Here is a 23,699-nt window from a genome sequence, read left to right on the forward strand (position 1 = left end):
TTACATATGTCTCCCCCTCCCCCATTTTATTGATGAGGAAATTAATACTCACAGAAGTAGCTTTACACATTACTAGAACTAGTCAATGGCAGGGCCCAAGTCAAACTCTGTTAAATATCCTAATCCTACACTTCTTCAGAATACTTTGCAAATAAGATTCTTGGTAAGTACTTTCAAATGAATGAACTGAGTTGGAAATCATTTCAGAATTCATGATGCCACTCATTTGAGTGTACATCAGCTGTTCACATCCGTACCTAAGAACAGAAAGAACATGACCTGCATCATGTGGGTTTAATTTACTAACTCTAAACAAGGTTTTATTAAGTAGCACTAGGCACTGGGCTAGGTACTGGGTGTTAGAACATTTATGACTCCTGCTTTCATGGAGCTTTCCAGATAGTAAAAGTATAAAAAATAGGAAGGAAAAGAGAAAATCGTAAAGAAAAGCAGTTATTTGGAGAAGGGGAGGTAGACAAGCCAGGTAAACCATGACCCAAAAGCATTATAACATAAAGGCAGCGAAGGAGTCAGAATTCTTGGTGCTGGGATATACCTCACGATTGCTTAGGCTACTGCGCACCCCACTTTTGAGACATGCAGAAAATTACGCCCAGAGAAATTGTTACTCGCACAAGATCAGGTACTAGCTATCACTCACTTATCGAATGTTTATACTTGCCAGGGACTTTACATATACACCTATTTCCTTTTATTAACAACCTCTGGATTGTGAAATAATAATTAAGAAATGATAATAATATCAGTAATTATTACAATGTCAAGTCATACCGTCTAGAAAACAAGTCATATTATCATGATTTTATAGATACAGAAACTGAGGTGTAAGGAAGGCTGAGTACATTGCCCAGGTCACACTGCTGATGTAAGTGAAAGAACCTGGATTCAGATTTCTGGATCTCCAACTTGGCTGGAGATCCTGGCTAGGCTGCTGATCAACTGAACGCTGTCTCCGTGTCACTCCTTCTTCGCCGACTCCGTCCACACCTTTGGGGACCCCTGGACCTGCTGCGGTTGGACCCCAGCACAGATTAAGGACTCATGATTCCAAAACCGACTCTGTGCTTGCTGACGCACTTTTTTAAGTCATTTGCATCAATCCTGGGGCGTATCCTGCAGTAAAGCATCAGAGCCTATATCAGAGCAAATATGTGCTCAGCAGCTAGATGTTGCCTCCATGTTCATCTCAGTGTCTGTATTTTATGGGAACGTGATGGCAAGATTTCAGTCCTTGTTATGCTCCTTCACATGCTCTGTCTCCTCAGTGTGTGGCCTTTTCCTGCTTCTCGTTTTTAAGCTCTATTTGGTATGCAAGTGAGGAGTGTGGAAAAATTGAACACCAAGACGAGTAGCTGTCTGCTTCTCACCCACCCGTACCTTCCTCTCCTCCTCTCTTCATAACTGTCCTCTTCCGAGGGAGCTGGCATACGGATGAGATGAGATCTGTGTGCCAGGAGCCGGTCCATCCTTGCTGTTTCAAGGGACCTGGCATATATGGCATACTGTTCTTATATATTTGCTTACCTTCTTGGCACTGTGTTTTAACCAAGGTCACCTCTCCAAGAAAGGTTGTTTCCCCAGGTAGAGATTTCCCCCTGAAGTTAGGGAGGGAATAAAACCCCTTCACTAAGTGCCAGGCAGGTAGTTAATCTCTTTAACTACGAACAATCATGCTTAAGCTACATAATCTTTACTCCCTGGAATGGAGATAAGAACCTCCCTAAAAAAAGACAGATGTAACAAGACAACAAGACACAGAACTTAGAAGACAGAACCTACACAGAACCTAGTGAGAGAACCTGGCTGAAGGTCCTAGAGACAGAACGGGGCTACAGAACCTGGATAGAACATGGCAAAAGAACCTAGAGACAGAACCTAGAGACAGAACCTGGATAGAACATGGCAAGAGAACCTGACTAGAAGCTGGTGACTGAACCTGACTGGAGAACGAACCTGGGTGGAGAACCTGGAGAGCCTGGCTGGAGAACCTAGCAGGAGAACATGGACACAGAACCTGGCTGGAGATCCTAACCAGAACTTCGCTGGAGATCCTGTGGAGATTGTGGCTAGAGAACCTGACTGGGCTGCTGATCAACTGCACGCTGTCTCCGTGTCATTCCTTCTTCGCCGACTCCGTCCACTTCTTTGGGGACCCCTGGACCCGCTGGGGTTGGACCCCGGCAATCTGTGGTCTCGCCAGAGACTTCGGCTCGTTCTGCCTGGCGGGGCCTTGAAATCAGAGCTGCAGTGCCTTTCAGGGGTGCCTCAGTTTCAGTCCCAGGGGATTCCTTGTCTGAAACCAAGCTTTTCCTCTCCCAGGGAATTTCCCTCTCCTTTTAACATCACAAGGGCATCCAAGTGTTAGCATTCCCTGCTGCTCCCCAAGAACAGACCTTATTTTGTTGGTTTTTAAATGGTTTTTTCTGTGTCAGAGGTGTATGTGCCTTCTAAAATGTATGTGCTCCCTTTGTGTCAGCGTTGTATCGTTGGTGTGTTTTATACCCTCTGAAACCATAGTTGTAGGGTGGGCTGCTGCTAACTGGCGCAGATTTATTATCGAGGATAAAGAACTTCTAGCATTTTTTTCTCAGAGAAGAGCTAGAAATAATGAACTCTGGAATAACCCACAGTTCCTGTTTCCAAAGTATGTAAAATGGTGATGCTGTACCCCAGGCTCAGAGTAGGAGGGCGGGGGAAGGGCCGTGAACCACCACCATTTGGTGTTCTGGAGTCAGATGGCTTGGGCTGTTTCCAACATCTGTCACTTAGAGGTTATATAACCCTGAACATCACCTATCCTCCCTCCCTCCCTCCCTCCCTCCCTGAGGTTGGTGAGCCGCGGCCTGAGGGTGGGGGTGGGGACTCAGAGAACGAGGCCCTGCATTTGAATGAAGCCTTGCAGTGAGATCCAATAATTTCATCATCTATAGACTGAGAATGACTATACCTGTCTTGGGGGTTGTTGTCAGACTCAAATAAGATAATACATGTAGCCGAAACCGGTTTGGCTCAGTGGATAGAGCGTCGGCCTGCGGACTGAAGGGGCCCGGGTTCGATTCCGGTCAAAGGCATGTACCTGGGTTGCGGGCGCATCCCCGGTGGGGGATGTGCAGGAGGCAGCTGATCGATGTTTCTCTCTCATTGATATTTCTGACTCTCTATCTCTCTCCCTTCCTCTCTGTAAAAAATCAATAAAATATATTTTAAAAAAAAGATAATACATGTAAAGCATAGTGCTTAATACTCCGTTAATATGTGCTCAGTAAATCTTAACTCTTTGAACATCACACATTAAATTATTTTACACACTTCTTTAAAAAATATTTTTTCTGCCCTGGCTGGTGGCTCAGTTGGTTGGAGCGTTGTCCTGTACACCAAAAGGTTGTGGGTTCGATTCCCAGTCGGGGTACAGGCCTAGGTTGCATATTCGATTCTTGATCAGGGCATGTATGGAAGGCAACAAATTGATGTTTATCCCTCACATCCATGTTCCTCTCTCTCGCTCTCCCTCCCTCCCTCTTTATTCCTCCCCCCTCTCTCCATCTATCTCTCTCCCTCCCTTCTTCTCTCTCTAAAATCAATAAACATATCCTTGGATGAGGATTAAAAAAATCACGTATCTTTCTTTTCCATTTAAGTGGTGTTTTTGAAGCATAAGAGAGTATTGTTTTTGGAGTAGTAGATGAGTGGGTTGGGATGGTGATGGCAGAGGGTAAACCTTGAGGATTAATTATGACTTGAGCACAGGGCAGCTTTACTGACTTCAGTTCCCATAAAAGTCAGGAAGATACGAAGAATAAGGTTTGGGGAAGAAAACTAAAAGGGGTTCCTACAAATGAATCAGATGCTAGGGCATAAATACTAAAATCCAGGCACCTTCCTAAGCCTACAGCTTAATTCAACATGTGATGTCATGGAAACAAAGTCAGTGTTAAGAAGGTAGCCCTTCCAATTGTGTCTCTCAGCTATGAAGTCTAATTATGGTCTATTGTGGACATTTTGACTTTAATATCCTGATTACATTAGGACTCCAGGAAAACCATCCAGTCTCCTTGAGTTCCCATCCCATGTGTATTCCATATGCTTGTGTACATTTCCTGTCCTACATGGTTCCATCTGGCAGACAGCTGTTGTCATATACGTGGTGATGGGTGTCCATCAGTGATATGGATGAGGTTGAGAGGAACTTGGGAATCCCAGATTATAAAAGACATTAGGGAAGTGTAAGCAGCCAGAATAACAGGTAGGACATTTCAGATTCAACTGCCTTCTGGCAGAAATGAAGTTAGGTCCTGGGGTTTTCCATAATAACATATGGATGTGAATGTATTAATTCCATTGAATTGTACTTACAAATGGTTACAATGGTACATTTCATGTTATATTTTACCACAGTTAAAAAACTGTAATATATTAAAAACTATTATATACTTTAAATGAGTAGATTTCATAGGATGAGTTATTTCAATAGAGCTGTTTTAAAATGTAATAATGTTTTAATATTTTCCAATTATCAGTACAAAAATACTTTTGTTTACTTTGCTGCAATAAAAATTACTTATTTTAATGGTAGCAAAGAAGTTGAATGTCCTTCATTACTTTTTAAACATATTTTTTTAAAATTTCAAACTTACAGAGCTATAACCTGCAAGGATTGTCCAGCGAACTCCCATGCTCATCACCTGGATTCACACACTTTATTTATTTATTTTTTTACACTTTATTCCCAGTACTCAGAAGTGATGTGCTTTGATATAACTGTGTTTTTTGATTCATTGTTCTGTTTTGGGTTTTGTCTTTTTTTAAAATCACTTTACTATTACTTATTGGACCCTTTCAATTTGAATAATTTGTGTGTCTCATGTCATTTGTTCCAAGAACTTATTTAATTTCTTTGATAGTTTTGTTTCTTCCTTATTCTGTGGTTTGTTTTTTTAGGAACCTCCTGTTAGATGGATGTTGGACCTCCTAGATTTTCTCATATTTTCTATCCTGTTTTTCATCTGACTTTTTGTTCACCATACTGGAATATGTTATCATCTTTATCTTTCAGTTCTGCCTTTTACATAGTTATAAGCTATCAAATTCTAAAAGTTCTCTCCTGTTCTTGATAGATCTTTTAAAATGAAAATAACAATTCATTCTTTCATGGATGAAAATCTCTCACTGAGGATATAATTTGTTGATTTTGTTTTCATTTCCTTCTGCTTCTATTGTCTCTGTTCCTCCTGAGTTCCTATTCTTCTATTTGTTCATTTGGTTTCTTTTGTTCATGCTGAAGATGTTCTTGAAATGTCTGTGATTCTAGGATCTGCTCATGGTTATGAGAGAAGCACGAAAAACTGAATCAGAAGTTCTTTGTATGAGGGCAGCTTACTGCCTGGAAGGCTTTGCTGCAAGATGACGAGTGGCAAGCTCACCACACAGCTGCCTGCGGTTTAGGAACTGCAGGGGAAGAAGGCTGTAGTGCTCATCATTCAGCATATAGATTTTCACCTGCATTTTCCTCTCAGCTGTGCCTGTGTTTCCATGTCTGGAGCTTCCGTTTCCTCAGAGAATAAACCTTGTCGAGCGGGGGTGGGAGAAGAGTTCTGGCTGAGTGGTGGGTGAAGGAAAAGCTTGTGAATCTGGGTCTCTCACTGCTTCTTATCTGTGTCTTGTGTGTGTGTTGTTTTTCCAATGGAAACTTTTTAAAAAATCATTCTTTATTTTCCAGTTACTCCTGTGATTTTTAACCAGTCATCCTATTTTCAACCCTATCCCTCCTCTTACCCTCACAACGTACCCACTGAGCTTAACTCCTGAGCCTTGGTGGGGTTCAACACTTTGACCTTGAACCTTGTTGGCTTCCCCTTTGTAGGTCCTTAGGTTTCAGTTCTCACTCTCCCACTCTGTTGCCACTTCTCTGGCCCCTTTGAGAAACATGTTAATGTTGCTCATCAGCAGCTCTCCTTGCTCCTGTCTCACTGTCAATGTAGGTTTGTATGTTACATTTATTAACTGTCATTTCAGTGGATTTGGGGAGGGGATAGAGATAAATGCATGGGTTTAATCTGCCATGTTTAGCTAGAAATCTCTCCTCAGCTGCAACAATTCTCTGCTCTGTTTTTAATAGTATCAGAACCAAACTGAATTACAGAGAGTCAGTATGAATGTTGAGGAAGGGAAGACTTTGAAAAATTGCTTAGCTCTTGGATTGGCCATGGTAGAAGCCACCAAATCTCCCATGTTCGGGTTTATTGATGATGTTGGGAAAGAGATCAGCCCCGTTGTTAGTAGATCCTTCTCTGACCGTCATTAATCTATTCTCTTGCAGAAGTGGGGTAGTGTGAGCAACCCACTCTTCCTCCCACTGATCCCACCACAGTCTCAAGGTTTTACCGCCATTGTCCTTACCTACGACCGAGTGGAGAGTCTCTTCCGGGTCATCACAGAAGTGTCCAAGGTGCCCAGTCTATCCAAGCTGCTAGTCGTCTGGAATAATCAGAATAAAAGCCCCCCAGAAGGTAAGAAGAGTGGGGAGGTGGTGTGTTCAGGAAAAGGCCTGGTGGTTTGGGTGTTAGTACAACTTTCAGCTGGATCCATTATGGCTAGCCAAGTTAATTGCCTCCTTTGTTTTAAATGAATTTTTCCACTTTGTCAGCAGTAATGCCATTTCTGAGGCAGCTTGACCCCAGTCTTATCAATCATTTCATTCTTGTTCTAGAATGGCCCATTTAACTCCAAGCCCATGGCTTGTTCTGTAGCCACAGTGGTAGGGCTTAGGAATCAGTAGGATCAAAGCCCATCGGCCTTGGGAAAACAGATCTCAGCTTCCCTCAGACCTCTCAGCTGATTTGTTTACATGAAAACTCGGTTTAAAAGGCATTTGTTTTCTCCTTCCTTATCTCGGCTCTGATACTGTGCTCTTCAAAAAAAAAAAAAAAAAAGGATGGCCTCACCTCTGTTGGGGAAGTCAGCAAAGCATGCCCTCCCAGACTGCGAAGCAGTTTCTTAAGTGAGCACTTGCTGCAGTTCCCACTGGTTCATCCTTAATCACTTTGTTCCTTGCCTTGGCCACCCTTGCAATCTGCTGGCTGGCAGCTAGGGCCCAGGACGATTTGATTAATTGGATTTGTTTTTAATTCAGAATGCATAGAGTATGTCCCACCTCCATTTAGTTTCTCATTCAGTCCGTCTATTACTGATCCTAATCCCAGGGACTTCAAAGCTCCTGCCCTTTATAGCCTATTAAAGCCAGGAAGTTTCTGATGGATTAGAGCACGGAGTCAGTTTGGAGTTTGTAATGTGCACCACTATCACCGATAAGGTCTAGTTTATTGCCTGACAGTAGCATCTGCACTTTGTATGGCTAGTCCCTTTTAATTGGTTATACTGGAGTCGGACAGGCGACTCTGGAAACTCCCAGTAGTGGATGTGTAGTCTAGGCTGGAAGAAGACTATGCTTCTGTCTGTTAGGCAAATCAGAAATTGCTTCACAAAAATTCTTCAGTTCCTCCTGAGACACTTAAAATGTTTCACTGAATGGTATTTTTGTTCTCTGAGAGAATCGTGTACTTTCTTTTTAGATTTAGGGAGCCAAGGTGTATGTGAGTTAACAAAGTAGCATTTTAAATGAAGGTCCTGCATTTTGTCCTGAAGCGCACTGCTTTTTTTAAAACATGTTTTTATTGTCTACAGAGAGGAAGGGAGAGGGAGGGAGAGATAGAAACATCAATGATGAGAATCATTGATTGGCTGTCTCCTGTGCGCCCCTTATTGGTGATGGAGCCTACAACCTGGGCATGTGCCCTGACTGGGAATCAAGCCTGACCTCTTGGTTCATAGCAGCGGTTCTCAACCTGTGGGTCGCGACCCCTTTGGGGGTCAAACGACCCTTTCAGAGGCGTCGCCTAAGACCATTGGAAAACACATATATAATTACATCTTGTTTTTGTGATTAATCACTATGCTTTAATTATGTTCAATTTGTAACAATGAAAATACATCCTGCATGTCAGATATTTATATTACGATTCATAACAGTAGCAAAATTACAGTTATGAAGTAGCAATGAAAATAATTTTATGGTTGGGGGTCACCACAACATGAGGAACTGTATTAAAGGGTCGCGGCATTAGGAAGATTGAGAACCACTGGTTCATAGGTAGATGCTCAACCACTGAGCAACACTGGCTGGGCAAACACATTGCTTTTTAAAAAAAATTGTTAACTATATTTTTATGTCAATCTTTTTTCTTCTCAGCTTCTAATTTTGTTTTGTTTTGTTTAATGCTCAATAAAGGGGAAAAGGGGGTAGAACAAAAAGGGAGGTGGTGTCATCATGTAAGGAGGAAGGAGGAGACTGATAGGCAGGAACAGGTAGAGAAGACAAAAAAGGAGTTGCAAGGGAGGGGCATGGGAGGGCCTCTAACAGCTGCCTTGGATTCATCAGTATAGTTATTCCCTTTCCCCCCAAGGTGAAGTGGATTGGATGGTGCTGTATTGCTAATTAGTCTCTTCATTGATAAAGGATGGGCCATGTTTTTGTTTTTCAAATATATTTTTATTGCTTTCAGAGAGGAAGAGAGGGATAGAAACATCAAAGATGAGAGAGAATTATTTCTCGGCTGCCTCCTACACATCCCCCACTAGGGATTGAGCCCACAACCTGGGCATGTGCCCCTGCCTGGAATGGAACCCAGGACCCTTCAGTCCACAGGCCGATGCTCTCTCCACTGAGCCAAACCAGCCAGGACAGGACGCGCCATGTTTAAGAAGGAGGGCTGTGTATGCCTCGGCTCTAGAAAGCTGGTGGTGTCATTCACAATCAGCTCATGCACTTGCTCCTGCTCACAAAGGCCACCAGCTTTCAGAGAGCCTCTCGGCCCCCCTCCCTGCCCGGAGGCAGAGTTGCAAAGTCCGGTGCTAAATGTAAAAGGGACTTCTCCTTGGAAAGCTTGGTTAGCCACTTTGGGCTTGAGGTAAATTATTTATTGTGAATTTGAGTCCCTTCTTTTGGGCAAGTATTCATTGCAAACTATGCAAAAGGAGAGATCTTTTTCGTCCTTCTTGGTCCAAGCCCCCACGTTGACATAGCTAAATGCAATAGCATGAAGCTACGTTTCGGACAGGGTGTTCAGTTTGAGTTTTGGTAGACCCTACTAACATGTACTCGTTAATTTTATGACCAAGAGTTTAGTTTATTTTTGAAATATTTTGGCTCCTAATTTTGACACGTTTAGAGACTGGACCAGCCTTTTTCTAACAGTGGTTTTTAAGTCAGGGCTTTGGCCCCGGCAGTGTGGTTGTTTGGGGAGAACATGAACCATGTTTAATCTGGGGGGTGTTTGTTCAGTTGGTAAATGGGGCTGTCAGCTCTGGCTCTCGTGCCAGCAAAGTCATCTGATTTTTGTGTGTGTATAGCATTAGTAACATATATGTATTTTAAAAAACAAATCCACGGCTTTGAAATATTAGAGGCAGAAGTGATGTTTTTCACTTTCTCTACATTTACTAAGATAAATATTGTGGTTAGCATGTCTGCTGCTGGGAGGATTAGACGCGGCTGTCTGCCACGCGGTCTCCCTCCGACCCTCTGGGCTCAGAGGTCTGGCAAACTTTCCTGCCCAAATCCCTTTTTTTTTTTTTTTTTTCACTTTCCAATCCAACCAAATACTTTTTTTCTTTTTGGTTACAGTTAAGTCTAAATTGCTTGGTTTGAAGTTTAAATAAATACTTAGACAAGGCAACAGAAGTTTCCAGTGAGCTTTCGTCACATTGGTTTTGAGCCTTGTCAGAACAAAAAGGCAGCCCCTGCCTCCCTGCTCCCCAACTCTTCAGTTCCCCGCTTGATGGATCCAGGAGTTATTTGGCTTGGCCCTTGGCCTCAGTTTGAAGGAAGCCGTTCCATTGTCCATTTCAGTCAAGTTGACCTCAGCCTTATTTTTTAACTGATTTCAGTTTAAAATTTGAATCGATCTCAAGAGCTCCCAGCTTTTTAACCTTGCAACGTTCATAGTTCTTAGCAGGAGGGACGGGATTGGCTGCGTCTGTCAGGATGGTCAGCTCCGAGGAGGCAACAGGAAGTGGAAGCAGCAGCTACCTTCCTTTAGTGCTAAATTCTGCAACTGTGGGGATTAGGATCCTGGGGGCCAGGTAGACACCAAGCAGCCGAGCCCTCCTGAAGTGAGCTCCAGGTTTGCGCGGAGATAGTCTCACCATTCGCTTATGGACTGTGGTTGTGTTTGTGACAGTGACCGCCGTGATGGGCTGCGGTCATCCTCACTCAGTCTGAACATTTGGTGGTACCTTTGCCAAGCTGGAGAAAAATTCTCTTTGCTCACATCTCCCTTGGCATCCAACATGGAGAAAACGGTTAATCAAGACACATTTTTTAAAAATCCTTAACACAAGGAGGTTTTTTCCTCCTTCGAGCTGGACTAAAGCTCATAACTGTGAAGTTACCGGGTCAGCTGGCTCAGCTGTGTGTTCTTCATCAATTTAGTGTGTGTGAAAATCCTATTTTTCAGACTTCTTTGATGGTGAATGGAAGGGGACATTTTTATTTTGCCAGCTACAGAGCCACAGGATGAGAGGATACAGGGCCAACTGTTCCATTTAGAATTTAAAGGTGTAAGGAAAAATACCCCATCTGAGCTAAGTAACGGAATTAGGGCCCAAGTACTTCTGGCCATGACACTGTTTCCTTCTGCATCCTAAGAGGTCACCACATGTCCTCTGTCTACACCTCTTTGGGTTGTCGGTAGAGAAGTAAAGATCATAAGACTGTGTAAGAATCCACTTGTGAAGATAGTGATACGATGTTATTATAACCATGTATTGTATGCCTTTTCTATCCCAGGAACAGGAACTGTGCTAAGTGCTTTACATATATTATCTCTTGTTCTATGAGAAAGCTGTTATTCTCCCCACTTTTCTAGGATGAAATTCAGATTAGCTGAGTAATTTGCCTGAACCACAACACTGCAAATCATGGAGTCAGAAGTAAACACAGACTTCTCTGGATCTTAAAGTTCATGCCCTTTGCACTAAGCCCCACTGGGTGCGAAGATCACCCATGAGCAGTAGGAAAATCATCACGTCTTCTCAGTTCTCCGATTTGGGATTATGTAAAAGAACTAGGTCCTTTTCAGGGACTCAAAAAGAAACAGAAGTACAGTCAAACTCATTTCTTCAATGCCTCCCATCGTGAACAGTTTGGTTCTCGACCAAGATATTCACTGAAAAAATGTCTTGGTGGTCGAACCAGACTTGGATTTTCAAGCTGATACCTCAGCATGACAAAAAGTGTCTGCTAATGTGGCTAAGGGCCTGAAAAAAAACAATTATCACAGGCAATTGAAGAGGTAAAAAAAACCAAAACCTGTTGTTGATTTGGATAAAGGAAAAGCAGTTAGCTAGTAAGAGCCATTTGGGAGGCAGTGGTATATAAATGAGCAAAAATGCTGCATTCTGACCTGAAAGACATCCCTGAACCGAGTGCTGAAAGTGATTCATTTAAGGCTGGTAGAGGGTAGTTTGATAAATTTAAGAAAAGAAGTGTTTGTTTATGGGTTAAATAGTACATTAAGCATGTAGTGTATATAAGAAAGGTTAAAACAGGGAATTCTTTGGGGATCTTGAATGAATGAATTCAATTTACATTATATCTAATGGGAAAAAAATAACTCAGTTTTTTAACATTAGCTTCTTGAACAGCCCTCAGAAACAAAGTAAGTTTGAGAACCAAGGTTCCACTGTAAATCTATTCTTTGGAAAATACCAGTGGAAGAAAAAAAGAAACAAACTTTCCCACCAATTTTTTCTTTCCTACCTCATGCTTTTGTCCTGATTTTATAAACAGAATCAAAATCCCATATTGTTGCTGAAGGCATTTAATTCCATCTTAAACAGTTTATGCCATGAGAAAGTTCTTACCTATTTTGAGTCTAAATTTTCCTGTAACTTTCACCCAGCTGTTGGTCATGGTTCTAACTTTAGAGGCCATAGGGAACAATTCCCTTTTCATCTGATAGCCTCTCTGATAAGAACTGGTGTATAGCTAAGGCCCAGGGAGGAGACAGAAACCTCACAGGAACTTGAACAGGAGAAGTTTAATGTAAAGAACTCTTAACTAGTAACAGGACATTGGTGACTAAGGGGTCAGAAGAACTCTAACGATTACGGAAAATAAATTGGGGAGCGTCCCTTCTCCAGCTGGGTCTGAGATTGAGACCATGCAGCTCACTGCATGGTGAGGTTTGCTAAGGCGTGCCACAGGTCAGGTCTGGCTAGCAAGAAACTAACCATCTCCTTGGATACCCCTGGAGCTCAACTGGAACCTGCTTAGGGGGTATCATTGACCTTGTTGGGAAACTGTTGAGGGCTTCAGGGCAGCTCACTGGGAACCACGTGGGCAGAGCCTCAGCTGCGTTGCTCTTGGAGGTATCCCTAGGACTTTCTGGGAAGCTGCCTACAGAGGGGCTGTTGAACTCACTGGGTAGCTGGTTGGGGTGTCTGCAGAACTTGCTGGGAAGCTGCCTCTGGGGGACGGGGCAGTTAAACTTGCTGGCAATAAATGCCCCTGCCTGCCTATCAGCTGGCCAAGTACAGAAGGAGCAAGAAGTCACAAAACACCCGGAACCGGAAGAAAGGCCCGGTTCCTCCTGCAGTGTCCCTCCAGCACCCTCTACTGCCAGAGCTTAGCACGTTGCCAGCTGGCAAAGGAAACTGTTTGCAGGCCCCAGTTCCAGCATCACAGTTAGGGCAGTGAAGGGTGAAACTGAAGCTGAGAGGCAATACATTGACCAGTGGCACATTTTGTTTCTTAAGCGTTCTTATAGAAATCCTGGATTCAGGTGCTTGCACTTTTCTTGTAACTCCTCCCAAACTGTCTTCCAGTTTGTTCAGACTTTCCCTGGATTGTGCTACCCAAACCAGAACAGTCTAGCACAGAGGTTCTCAAAGTGTGGTCCTGGGACCATTTTCATCACTGAGACCCTTTCATGGGTTTGTGAGGCTGAAATTATTTTCATAATAATACTAAGTCACCTCCCTTCCCCACTCTTATTTTTTCACAAGTGGACAAGCTCCATGACATGGGTGACATCATCACTCTCACGGCAGATGGAATGTGTTCTTGTGTTTTCAGATTTCCTCAGTTTTAATTTCTAATACAATAAATTGTGTGTGTATCCCACATAAACAATCTTCTTTGGGGTTCTCAACTGTTTTTTAAGAGCACAAAGAAATCCTAACACCAAAAAGTTGGAGAGCTGCTGGTCTAGTAGGTTGGTCTATAACTTTTTTCATTTTAGATATTACAGATATAATCCTTATATGGATTTGGACAGTGGGTTTATGACAGCACTTTTATTTATCTGGAAGAGGGTGTAGGAAACAAACAAGAATGATTGCTGGAGAAAATTATTGAACTTTAGTGTTTTGTTCCAGATCTAGAGAAACAGGAGATTTTCAAGCTGCAATAGATGGTATAGGTCCTATTTGGTCTTCGATACTAAACAGATTTAAACTCAAGTACTTGCCTTATCATTTATTAGCTTGTAACCACAGCCAAGTTACTTCACGTCTCTGAGCCTTGTAAAGATTGGTTTGTAAAAATTTCTGCCCCATAGGGTAGCTGGGAAGCTGCCTCTGGGGGACGGGGCAGTTAAACTTGCTGGCAATAAATGCCCCTGCCTGCCTATCAGCTGGCCAAGTACAGAAGGAGCAAGAAGTCACAAAGCACCCGGAACCGGAAGAAAGGTCTGGGGACCCCACCAGAGCCTTCTGATCAGGAGGCTCAAATGACACTGCATCTCTTAGGTGTCTGGCATATACTAGTTGCTTAATAAAGGTCCCCTTCTCTCTCTGCTTATTCTTAACCTAAGAAGAAGGGACTTGCCTAAGATCCCATAGATAATGCAGCACCCAGGTCTCTGGTCTCTCAGTCCTATGCCAATTCACTTGTTCCAGAGATATTTATTAATGATGTAATTCTGTGCCAAGAATGAAGCTACAATTAACCGTTGTTATTGATTAAAAGACAGTGACCCATAGGATCATTTTTGGTCTCCAGTTCAGTCCTTTTCCAGGAACGCTTCTTTTGGAGTTGACCTCTTTTTTAGGCTCTGTGCTTACTTGAGACTGAATATCGTCCTTAATTACAGGGCCTCTTGATTGCACAGGCTTCTCCCAAGTCCCTGTAATGGCCCCAGCAAGGTGGTGAATAGATTTACTGTAGAATACACAGAAGTAAGATATTTTATTGCAGCCAATAAAGACAGCCTTTCCCCCTTCTGACTTTCCCTCTGTCATACTTCTCTCCAGTGTAGTGACTGTGGAATGGCATTTGGGGCTCAGTACTCAAAAGCTAGATGGTCCCATAGTTATGTGATGAACTTTTGGGAAGCAGTTTTAACACCTAGCTTTCCTATTCTAATTTAACAAATGTGTGAAGAACAAACTGCCCTCTTGTAAAGTCCCCTGAGGTGTGTAGAGATGGGTACTGTACCAAAGAAGGATTAATTTCATGCTATGCTAAACGCAGCAGTTTAAAATAAGGAACCTGCGGTTGAATTGCTTCTCTCATTTCAAAGTGGAATGGGGAAAATGTAAGGCAAGTCATGGGTTGGTGTTTCTTCACTATACTAGAAAATCCCACATAATTGAACCTAGAAATTTGATATTTACTCTGTAAATTGTACATGATGAGAATCTAAAGACAGTAAATCATGAGGCAGGCCTGTTGAGGGGATAAAGTGCTCAGTTAAGGAAGATATGCCCGTTCGGTGAAACAGTTGGGCGAGGGGCAGATTTTCACTGCCTTGATGGCTGTTTGTGGTTGCATTTTGGAGGTGGGCACATTGGAGCAGACATCTTCAGCACATGCATTGTGCTTTCTAACAGAGACACAGGCAAGCTTTGAGCTGTGGTGGACCAACTGGAATGTATTCTGCAAAGGTGGTAGGGTTCTGATGTTAAAACCATGGGCCTGAGAAAGCCAGTCCAGACTCCATTTCTCTTCTTATCATGTGATCGTGGTCATTTGGCTTCCCCATCTCAGTTATGAGCAGAAGCCAGTTTGTGCATTCTGGTGGAGACAGCGATGAGAATTAGTAGTGTTGTAGGACTTAGGATAGACGGAAAGGCGGCTCCGCCTGGAGCGAAGGCGGTGCCGGCAGCCAGGGGAAGGAAGGCCAATTCTTGCACGAATCTTTGTGCATTGGGCTACGTGTGTGTGTGTATAAATATACACACAAAAAAATTCGTGCACTGGGGGAGTGGGGGAGAGTGTTCCTCAGCCCAGCCTGCCCCCTCTCACATACTGGGAGCCCTCAGGCGTTGCCCCCCATCCCCCTCCAATTGCAGGATCGGCCCCTTGCCCAGGCCTGAGGCCTCCGGCAGAGGTGTCAGGCCTGGGCAGGGAACCCCAGCTCCCCGCGGCTGCAGGCTCCGCCCCTGTCCAGGCCTAATGCCTCTGGCCTAGGTGTCCGGCCCAGGCAGCGGGGACCCGCAGCTGCAGCGGCCCCGCGATCATGGGCTTTGCTTTAGGCCCAGGCAAGGGACCCCTAGCTCCTGGGACTGCCAGCTTCGACCATGCCCAGCTCCCATCGCTGACTCCATCCCTACTTCCTGCTATCACTGGCCAGGGCAGAAAAGGCACCTGATTCTCCGATCATGGCTGGGGGGCAGGGCAAAGGCTGCCCCAGGGCCGCCTTTGCCCTGCCCTCCAGCTCTTAGCTCCCCCCTGGGTTTCTGATCACTGTCAGTGGCAGGGGGCTTCTTCCTGCTTTCCCTTTCGCCTCCCTGCATTGTGCCTACATATGCAAATTAACCGCCATCTTGTTGGCAGTTAACTGCCAATCTTAGTTGGCAATTAACTGCCAATCTTAGTTGGCAATTAACTGCCAATCTTAGTTGGCAATTAACTGCCAATCTTAGTTGGCAATTAACTGCCAATCTTAGTTGGCAATTAACTGCCAATCTTAGTTGGCGGTTAATTTGCATATAGCCCTGATTAGCCAATGAAAAGGGTAGCGTCGTACGCCAATTACCATTTTTCTCTTTTATTAGTGTAGATATATACATATGCCTAAGCTGCCATCTGGCTGGTAGCTGTGATGTGCAATGACAACCAGGGGGCAGGCACTCTGACCGATAGCTATGCTGCCCACTGACCACCAGGGAGCAGACGCTCAACGCAGGAGCTGCTGAGCTATGGTGACTTAGCAGCTGTGGTTCTCTGGTGACGCACCTGGAACCAGAGAGGAGGGAGCCCGATTCCAGGCTGCATCACCTGAGAACCGCCCCCTTGCAATCCAGGATCCCTCGGGGAATGTTGGGAGAGCCGGTTTTGGCCCCATCCCCACAGGCCAGGCTGAGGGACCCCACCAGTGCACGAATCCATGCACTAGGCCTCTAGTGTAAAATATTATAAAATAGCATTTGTAAGAACTGCCCTTGCACACTGTGTGGATTTGATTCTTCGAACTCATTTGTGATATGCTGCTGTCACCACTTTTTTTTTTTAAGATAAATACCGTGTGTTTTCTTTTTCCAGAGTCTCTCTGGCCGAAAATCCGGGTTCCATTAAAGGTTGTGAGGACGGCTGAAAACAAGTTGAGTAACCGTTTCTTCCCTTATGACGAAATCGAGACGGAGGCTGTCCTGGCTATTGATGATGACATCATTATGCTGACCTCTGATGAGCTACAGTTTGGTTATGAGGTAAGGAGATTTTAAGCAGTATATTTACATACTTAATATTTATTGGCTATTATTGCTTACTTTTCCTAATAAAGGCTATTATATTTCATTCTCCAAAGTCATAATAATTAAGTTCAAATAGATCCAAAGCTGTGCATAGGGTTATGAAGCTGTTCTTTAAAACTTTGTGGAAACCCTATTCCAAAATGACAACTGTCCCTCCACCAGTTTGGGGAACTCCCAAGGAGAGTCCCAGGGGACATTTTCAAAAGAGCATCTATAGCATTTAACAAGCACTTAATTGATGTCTCCTTTTGAATAGCGCTCCCCTGACTCCAGCAGCTGGGTGCTGCAACAATAAAAACATCAGTAAGTGAAGAAGCTGGCGACACTGACAAACAGAAAGCAGACCCTGTTGATGGCTTTCTTTCTGAGTTTTAAGTGGGGAGGCTGGCTGCCGGTCTGAAGGGAGAAACATTCTCTATCACTGTTCATTCGATGCGGCTGATGGATTAGGCCGGGTTCAAGGGTTAAGTATGGAGACCAGTAAAGGTCTCCCCAGGGGAAAGTGCCCTGAGCTGAGGCCTGGTGAAAAGCAATAGGAATTGATGAGCCCTGTCGGGGAGGATGTACGAGAGATGCAGGATGGCGACAGGAGAGGCCCGTGGCTGCAGGGGCGTAATGGTGGATCAGACCTAAGCAAAACAGAGTGTATAAATCAATTAGCTGCAGCTGGCATGTGCGAAGGTGGTGACATCGATCCCCTGGGGTCATCCCGAGTCTGGGAGAGAGGGAACCATCTTCTTTAGTTGACTTGGGATTTGTTGAATTTAGGGCTCTAAGAAATCATGAAGTTTTATTAAATGAAGCCATATTTGGTACACATATTTATTACAGAAATTTATTTTCTAGCCCATAAGTAAAAGTGAATATTAACGGGAAGAAATAGGAATCCCTCTAACACCACTACCCCCCCCCCAAAAGCTCAAGTTTTCCTTGGCTATTTTTTAAAATATGTATGTATGTAGCTCTATTTAGGTGTAAAAGAAATTGTGGAATAGGTGAGCGATACCCTGGTCACTATAGTTACTGACCAGTGAAAGGCTTGAGAGTAGCTAATCACACACACATTCATCTTTTTGGACTTATTTTCATTCATAGAGATGTCTTTTACATCATCACATTTAGGGTGTTGAATGATTTTTAGTAAATCTCATTCCCATTTTTTTTAAAAAGCAAATTACTTGTTTCTCTAGCCAACTCAGGGCAAAAGACCAATTGTTTCTGATGGTTTTCTCTCTTCATTGTCTATATGGCTTCAAACTATACCCATGTATCTATTTCTGTGAGAAAGGGAAAATTCAGAGTGATGTAGCCCAGATGGACATATTCTTGTGGAGTCTCAGCCCCAGCATTCCAAGCAGGGGTGCGGCTGGGAGACAGTAACTAATAACTAGCACAGTCTGCCCCTACTGTGAAAGGTAAGCAATGTAGGAGGAATGATGGGGGAAGAGCTACCTGGACTGTTAGTCTGAAAATGATAGCCCTAGAATCCCTTTCCAGGAAGAAGTTCTTAGAGCCACAACAGTGCTTTCCCAGCATTTTTCAAAACATAACACAAGCCCTAACCGGTTTTGCTCAGTGGATAGTGTCGGCCTGTAGACTGTAAGGTCCCAGGTTCGATTTCGGTCGAGGGCATGTACCGTGGTTGCGGGCACATCCCCAGTAGGAGGTGTGCAGGAGGCAGCTGATCGATGTTTCTCTCTCATCGATGTTTCTAACTCTCTATCCCTCTCCCTTCCTCTCTGTAAAAAATCAATGAAATATATTTATTAAAAAAACACACAAACAGGCGATGTTAATGCTGTGCACTGTGGCACATAGACAAGGCTGCTGCGCTAGACGGGACCCATACTCAGGCCTCACTGCTGATCTGGCCGAAAGGATCAGAACCTTAGCTTGCCTGTTAAGCATCCAAAAGTCAGAATGTAGAGGGAACTAGAGATACCCTGCCACTTCGTTCCTGAGGAAACTGAGGTGCAAAGAAGTTAAATCCCTTCTTCTTTTAATCCTCACCTGAGGATGTGTGTGTGTGAGGAATATAGAAGGAGAGAGAGAGAGAGAGAGGAACAGAATCATCGATTGGTTGGTTTCCTCCTGCCTGAGCCCTAACTAGGGATCAAACCCACAATCTGGGTTTGTGCCTGACCAGGAATTGAACCCACGACGCTTCGGTGCATGGGACAGTGCTCAACCAACTGAGCCACACCAGCCAGGGTTAAATTCCTTCTTTAAAGTGTTAAATGTTCATTTAATATAGCCATTAAAGGTATACCACAGCAAGTTTTTGAGAATGAAAGGCCGGTCCATGTAGGAAAGGCCTCTTTTCTTCCACTGGCTATGACTTGAGCACACAGACATTAGGATTAGAGACCTAATGCTGGGTATCATTATTTATTTTATTGGAAGAAAACACAGGGGTCATTGCCTGTTTTAATGGGTCATATTCCCTGTTGGAAGGCAAAGAGCTTTGGGAAATGTTACATTCCCTCTCCAGCCCCAAAATCAGGAGCTAAGAATGATCTTCCCTGGCCCTGCGTGCTTCTGACTTGTTTGACAAGCTCTAGCAAGCTGCCAGATGTTGAAATTCTTTTCAGCCTGGAATAATTTATTTATCTGTTTATGTATTTTACCAGGAAAGTATCTATTGAGTTCTTGATACTCATTTGCAAGGAACTCCTGGGGGAACAGTAGCAGTGTATAGTGTTACTTGAATGTTTGATTTTTTTTCCCCTCCACGTCTGTCTGCTTTTATTTCAGACCTAAAGAGTGGGGAAATAAAATGCAACTTTTCCTCCTCCCCTCCCCCGCCTTTTAGAGAGACCATTTAAAACATGTGGCAGAAAATGAGCCATGCAGACTTGGCTGAATGTATGAACCCGTGAATTTATTTTTCCTTTCATACTTTGATCCTCATTTCCAACCATAAAAATTATTAGTAGCACTTAAGTGTTGAACATTTTTCACCTGAGAGATGTGAAACACTCTGGGCTAGTAATACTGGCTATAAAGTCAGTACTTCACGTGGTGAATGGACTTCACTAAGAGCCAACTGCATGTTGTTAGGTGCACAAAATGCCTAACATTTTACTTTCTCTTACTGCCTGGGTATCCCATGGGCGGTAGAGGCTGGTCAAACCTCTTGGGTGCTAATAAATTTTGAGAATTTATTTGTATTGTTTTGTTCACAACAACCCAAGGTAATGGCAAGTATATACTCTCAAAGAATCATGGGAAGACAGCAAAGTATCTTGGAATGCCCCACTTTTTTTTATGAGAACATAAAACCATCTTTGAGTGTTCCTGGTGTAGGAAACACTGAGGGGAAAGGCACCAAAGTGAGAATGAGCCTGGTATGTGTGGTCACACAGATTGATATGCTGAGAGTGGGACTTGTGTTTTGGTTAACAGTGGACAAGGGGTTGGTTAGGCAGTAGAGGCCCAGCTGACAGGTAGGCTCAGAGGCCAGCTGAGAAGGCTCAGGTGGTAAGGAGGGACTGTCGGTTGTAGGGAGGTGTATGGGAAACGCAGTCAAATCACAGAATGAAGACGAGATGACTGAGAGTGAAGACAAGGACAGGCGGTGGCAGTCGAATATCTATCAACTGGACGTTCAAATGGATTGCAGAACCAAGGAGAAGAAAAAGGCTTACACATAGCTTAGATTTAGTTTGTGATGAGGAGAACTGGAGAATTCCGCTAACTGGAGAATTCCAGAGCTGAGGCGCTATATAACAGTCACATTTTAAACATAATTAGTGAAATTTATAGCTATCCATACATTCATCCAGGAAGAGGGTGAGAGATCATAAAATCTGCGGTCCTAAATAAACTATCCCACGTTTTCCCTTCTTACTAGAAGAGATGAAAGATGGAAACAACCTATCATGGAATTACACTTCATAATAATCTCTTTTTAAAGCTAGCAGGCCGATAACTTTTTAAAAATAGACTCTCTATCCTTCTGTTCGTCCCTCTCTGAGCTCCCTGCCACAGATACCAGGTCTGGGGAACAAACAGGTGCACATGCCGCCTTGGCCTGGGTCTAAGATTGCTCCTCACAGACTCATGGTCATGATCCTTCTCTCAGAAAGTTAACTGCTTTCCTCCCTGAATTTTAAGCCTCAGAGGCCTAACTGTGAAAATGCGCTCAGTTTTGTTGGGAATCCAGGAGGCTTTTCTTTGTGATTCATGGAACCACCTATCATCCTACCATGGACTCTAGAGCAGACTTTCCCTTGGAGTTCATCCAGGGCATGAACAAACTCAGTTCTTGCATAACCAAGACCAATAAAAAGGGAACTTCCCTGAGGGGGGCCCATAAATGAAGGGACATCCCTGGATAGGTGCATAATCCAGGTATTGGAAGTGTGTCAGCCTTCACGAGAGCCAGTACCTTAGAGTCCCATTCCTTGACCTCTTGGCTGACTCGGGTCCTTGAGCCTCCACAGGCTCTGACCCGATGGGTGACTGGAAAGACTGGGATTCTAGTATTTCCTTCTCTTACTTGGCTGATGGACTGTAGCTGGAGTGCCCAGTGGGGCCAGTCCAGCAGGGAGTACACGTGGCGCTGGGGAGCTGAGGGTGCTGAGAGCTAGGCACGTGTGGGGCACACACAGGGTCAGACCTCGCTGACATTGTTCTGAATCAGCATTTGCCGGGTTTGACACTAAAGCTTTACAGTGCAGTTAGAACCACGGTGCCCAAATTGCACTTTTTGAAAACTCTCCCTTTCTCAGGATTTGTGGTGCATCCTCTTCACTAAGTATCTGAAGAAGCTGATAGCGGTAGGCGCTCTTGGAGCCTGCGTATTACACATGAGTGACAGTCCCCCTCTGAGCACCTTTCCTGGGCCTGGGCATAATATCAGTACAATAATAAAGATCAAAAAGAACATCTGTCTGTCTTTACTTCATTTTTCACTTTTCTTACTTACCTGAAGAGTTGCCCTTAATAGAGATTGTCATCTTTGGAAGAGGGAATGGGCCAAATAGCTCATTTCTGTGAGTGACCCCGCCCCCGCCCTCTGCCCGTCATGTGTAGTCAGAGCTTTCCTCAGAGGAGGCTGGAAGGCTGTGGCAGAGGTGAGCCGTTCTTTCTTAGAGACTCCTCTCCCTGCGTACTCTTCATGTTGCTTCAGGCTCCCTGTTTCCAGCCTGTGGGGGAACTGAATAATCTGTTCGGTCTGTCCTCGTCCAGCTTGCTTTGATTTACACCCCCAGACCCGGGGGACCTGGCGGGAACATAGCTGGTGTGTGTGGTTGCTGCAGCGAGAACTGCTGAAAGAAGACCCCGGGCCGCCGCCAGGAGCCCACGGAGGTGCTGAGAGAGGCTGCGGGAAGGCTGACCTCGCGGAGCTTTTCTAAAGCACCCAGTCCCCATCGGAGAATAAGTCAAACAAATATTAAGGGAAGGAAATCGAAGCACCCAGTTGGGAATTACAATAGAGTGACACTTTTTTCTTCCCCACTGAGCACATTAAAAGTAACAAGCTCAGAATTTGTTTACATAGCCATGAACGAAGCATCCCATGTAGGGCGAGGGGCTCCGGCTCCCAAAGTGAAGGGAGCACGTTTCTTGCTGGCACAACCTTCCATCAAAGGGTGTCTTCAGACTCCCATGCAAAGTGAGTCGGGGAGCTGGTTTCAGTATGTTTTCCATAAGTGCCTACTTTGTGCCAGGCAGTGCTGGCGAGAAGAGCGCTCTCCTGACTCTGCCACTCCTAGCCCCGCATGCTCCTCCCGGGCCTCAGCATCTTTCCTGCCTCGGTGCCATCAGGGCCACCTGGCTTTACTAGTGTAGCTTAGTGCTTGTCCTGTGGGGTGGTTCCTAAAAAGAGGTGTCGGTACAGTTGATGGTTTAAAGAATGCGCATTTTCCCTCCCCCGCCCATCACAGAGATAACTGCAATAATACTCCAACACTGAAAGGATCCATGTGTTTGAGGGTTATTGTTCCAGAAGCTGCCTGTTGTCTCTTTGGGGTTGATTACAGGCTTTTCTCCAGGAATTCAGGCTTCAGGATTTGGGTTCGGATTTGGGGATAGGGGGAATTTGTCTTGCATGGGCTGCTTATTTGCCTTGATTTTGATAGAGATGCTTACAGGAGTGTGGGCAGGCTTGGCACAGGGAAAGCCACAGCACACCCAGGCCCCGAACTCTCGCAGCTACACTCTCAGGAAAATAGCTTTCTGAGGAAAATTCTCTGTCATTCCCAAACGTGAAGCTGAGCTATGCATTGCCCGTTGTAAACTGCTTACAAACTGTGAGTTTGAGGCCATGCTTGGTGATTGCTAATGCATTAGACGTAGGATTGTTTGTAAGAATAAAAAGAAAGAAAACTTAAAAGATCAGAATAGTCCCCTGACCTTAGAAACGTCATGATTGGGAAAGCGAGTCCAGAAAGCAAGGTGATGGTCAGTGTGATATTTACAGCTCTTAGATCACATCCATTGCTTTGTGCTCAAAAATTGGTGCCTGGGATTCACATTAATTGTGCACTGTATGTGCTACTGTCTCTTGGCTCATTTAGCTCAAGTGTTGGCAACCTTTAAAATTAATATTTCTAAATTCTCAGCCAGCCTGTGTGTTACGCTGAAGATTTGAGGGGTGGGCCAGAAGTCTTGATGAAATGTTGACACTCTGCTCTGAGAAAAGGAAGGAAGGGGCTAACTTACAAGCAGGACCATCATGAAATCCATAGCGTAGATATGGGACTAGACTGGAAAACTCCCCTTTAGAGCCGTACATTCAGACAAGATTGTGTCTGCCTTGTTTACTACCGTGTGCCTAGTGCTTGACACATAGTAGTTGCTCAGTAAATATTTATTGACTAACGAGCGAACTTAATGTGCTTGGATATTGAATTTTCTCCTATATAGTTCCTACGAGTAAAATTATAAGGAGTTGTTCAAAGGGAAATACTCTCCTA

The 23,699-nt window shown here is 44.2% G+C and overlaps 1 protein-coding gene across 2 annotated transcripts in view; it reads left to right on the forward strand.

Moving 5' to 3' along the window:
* Positions 1 to 23,699, forward strand: part of EXT2 (exostosin glycosyltransferase 2) — a 119,103-nt gene that overhangs the window by 71,280 nt on the left and 24,124 nt on the right. The window contains exons 8-10 of one of the 2 annotated variants that reach the window (XM_015569508.1): positions 6,338 to 6,527; positions 16,565 to 16,731; positions 21,510 to 21,725. In XM_015569508.1, the coding sequence (XP_015424994.1) occupies positions 6,338 to 6,527; positions 16,565 to 16,731; positions 21,510 to 21,710 (558 nt within the window). In that variant the 3' untranslated portion in view covers positions 21,711 to 21,725. Of the gene's footprint in view, positions 1 to 6,337; positions 6,528 to 16,564; positions 16,732 to 21,509; positions 21,726 to 23,699 lie in introns of those variants that run through there. The other variant, XM_006772243.2, reaches the window with a different exon arrangement.

Source organism: Myotis davidii, unplaced genomic scaffold (assembly GCF_000327345.1).
Source record: "Myotis davidii unplaced genomic scaffold, ASM32734v1 scaffold265, whole genome shotgun sequence".
Classification (NCBI taxonomy): domain Eukaryota; kingdom Metazoa; phylum Chordata; class Mammalia; order Chiroptera; family Vespertilionidae; genus Myotis; species Myotis davidii.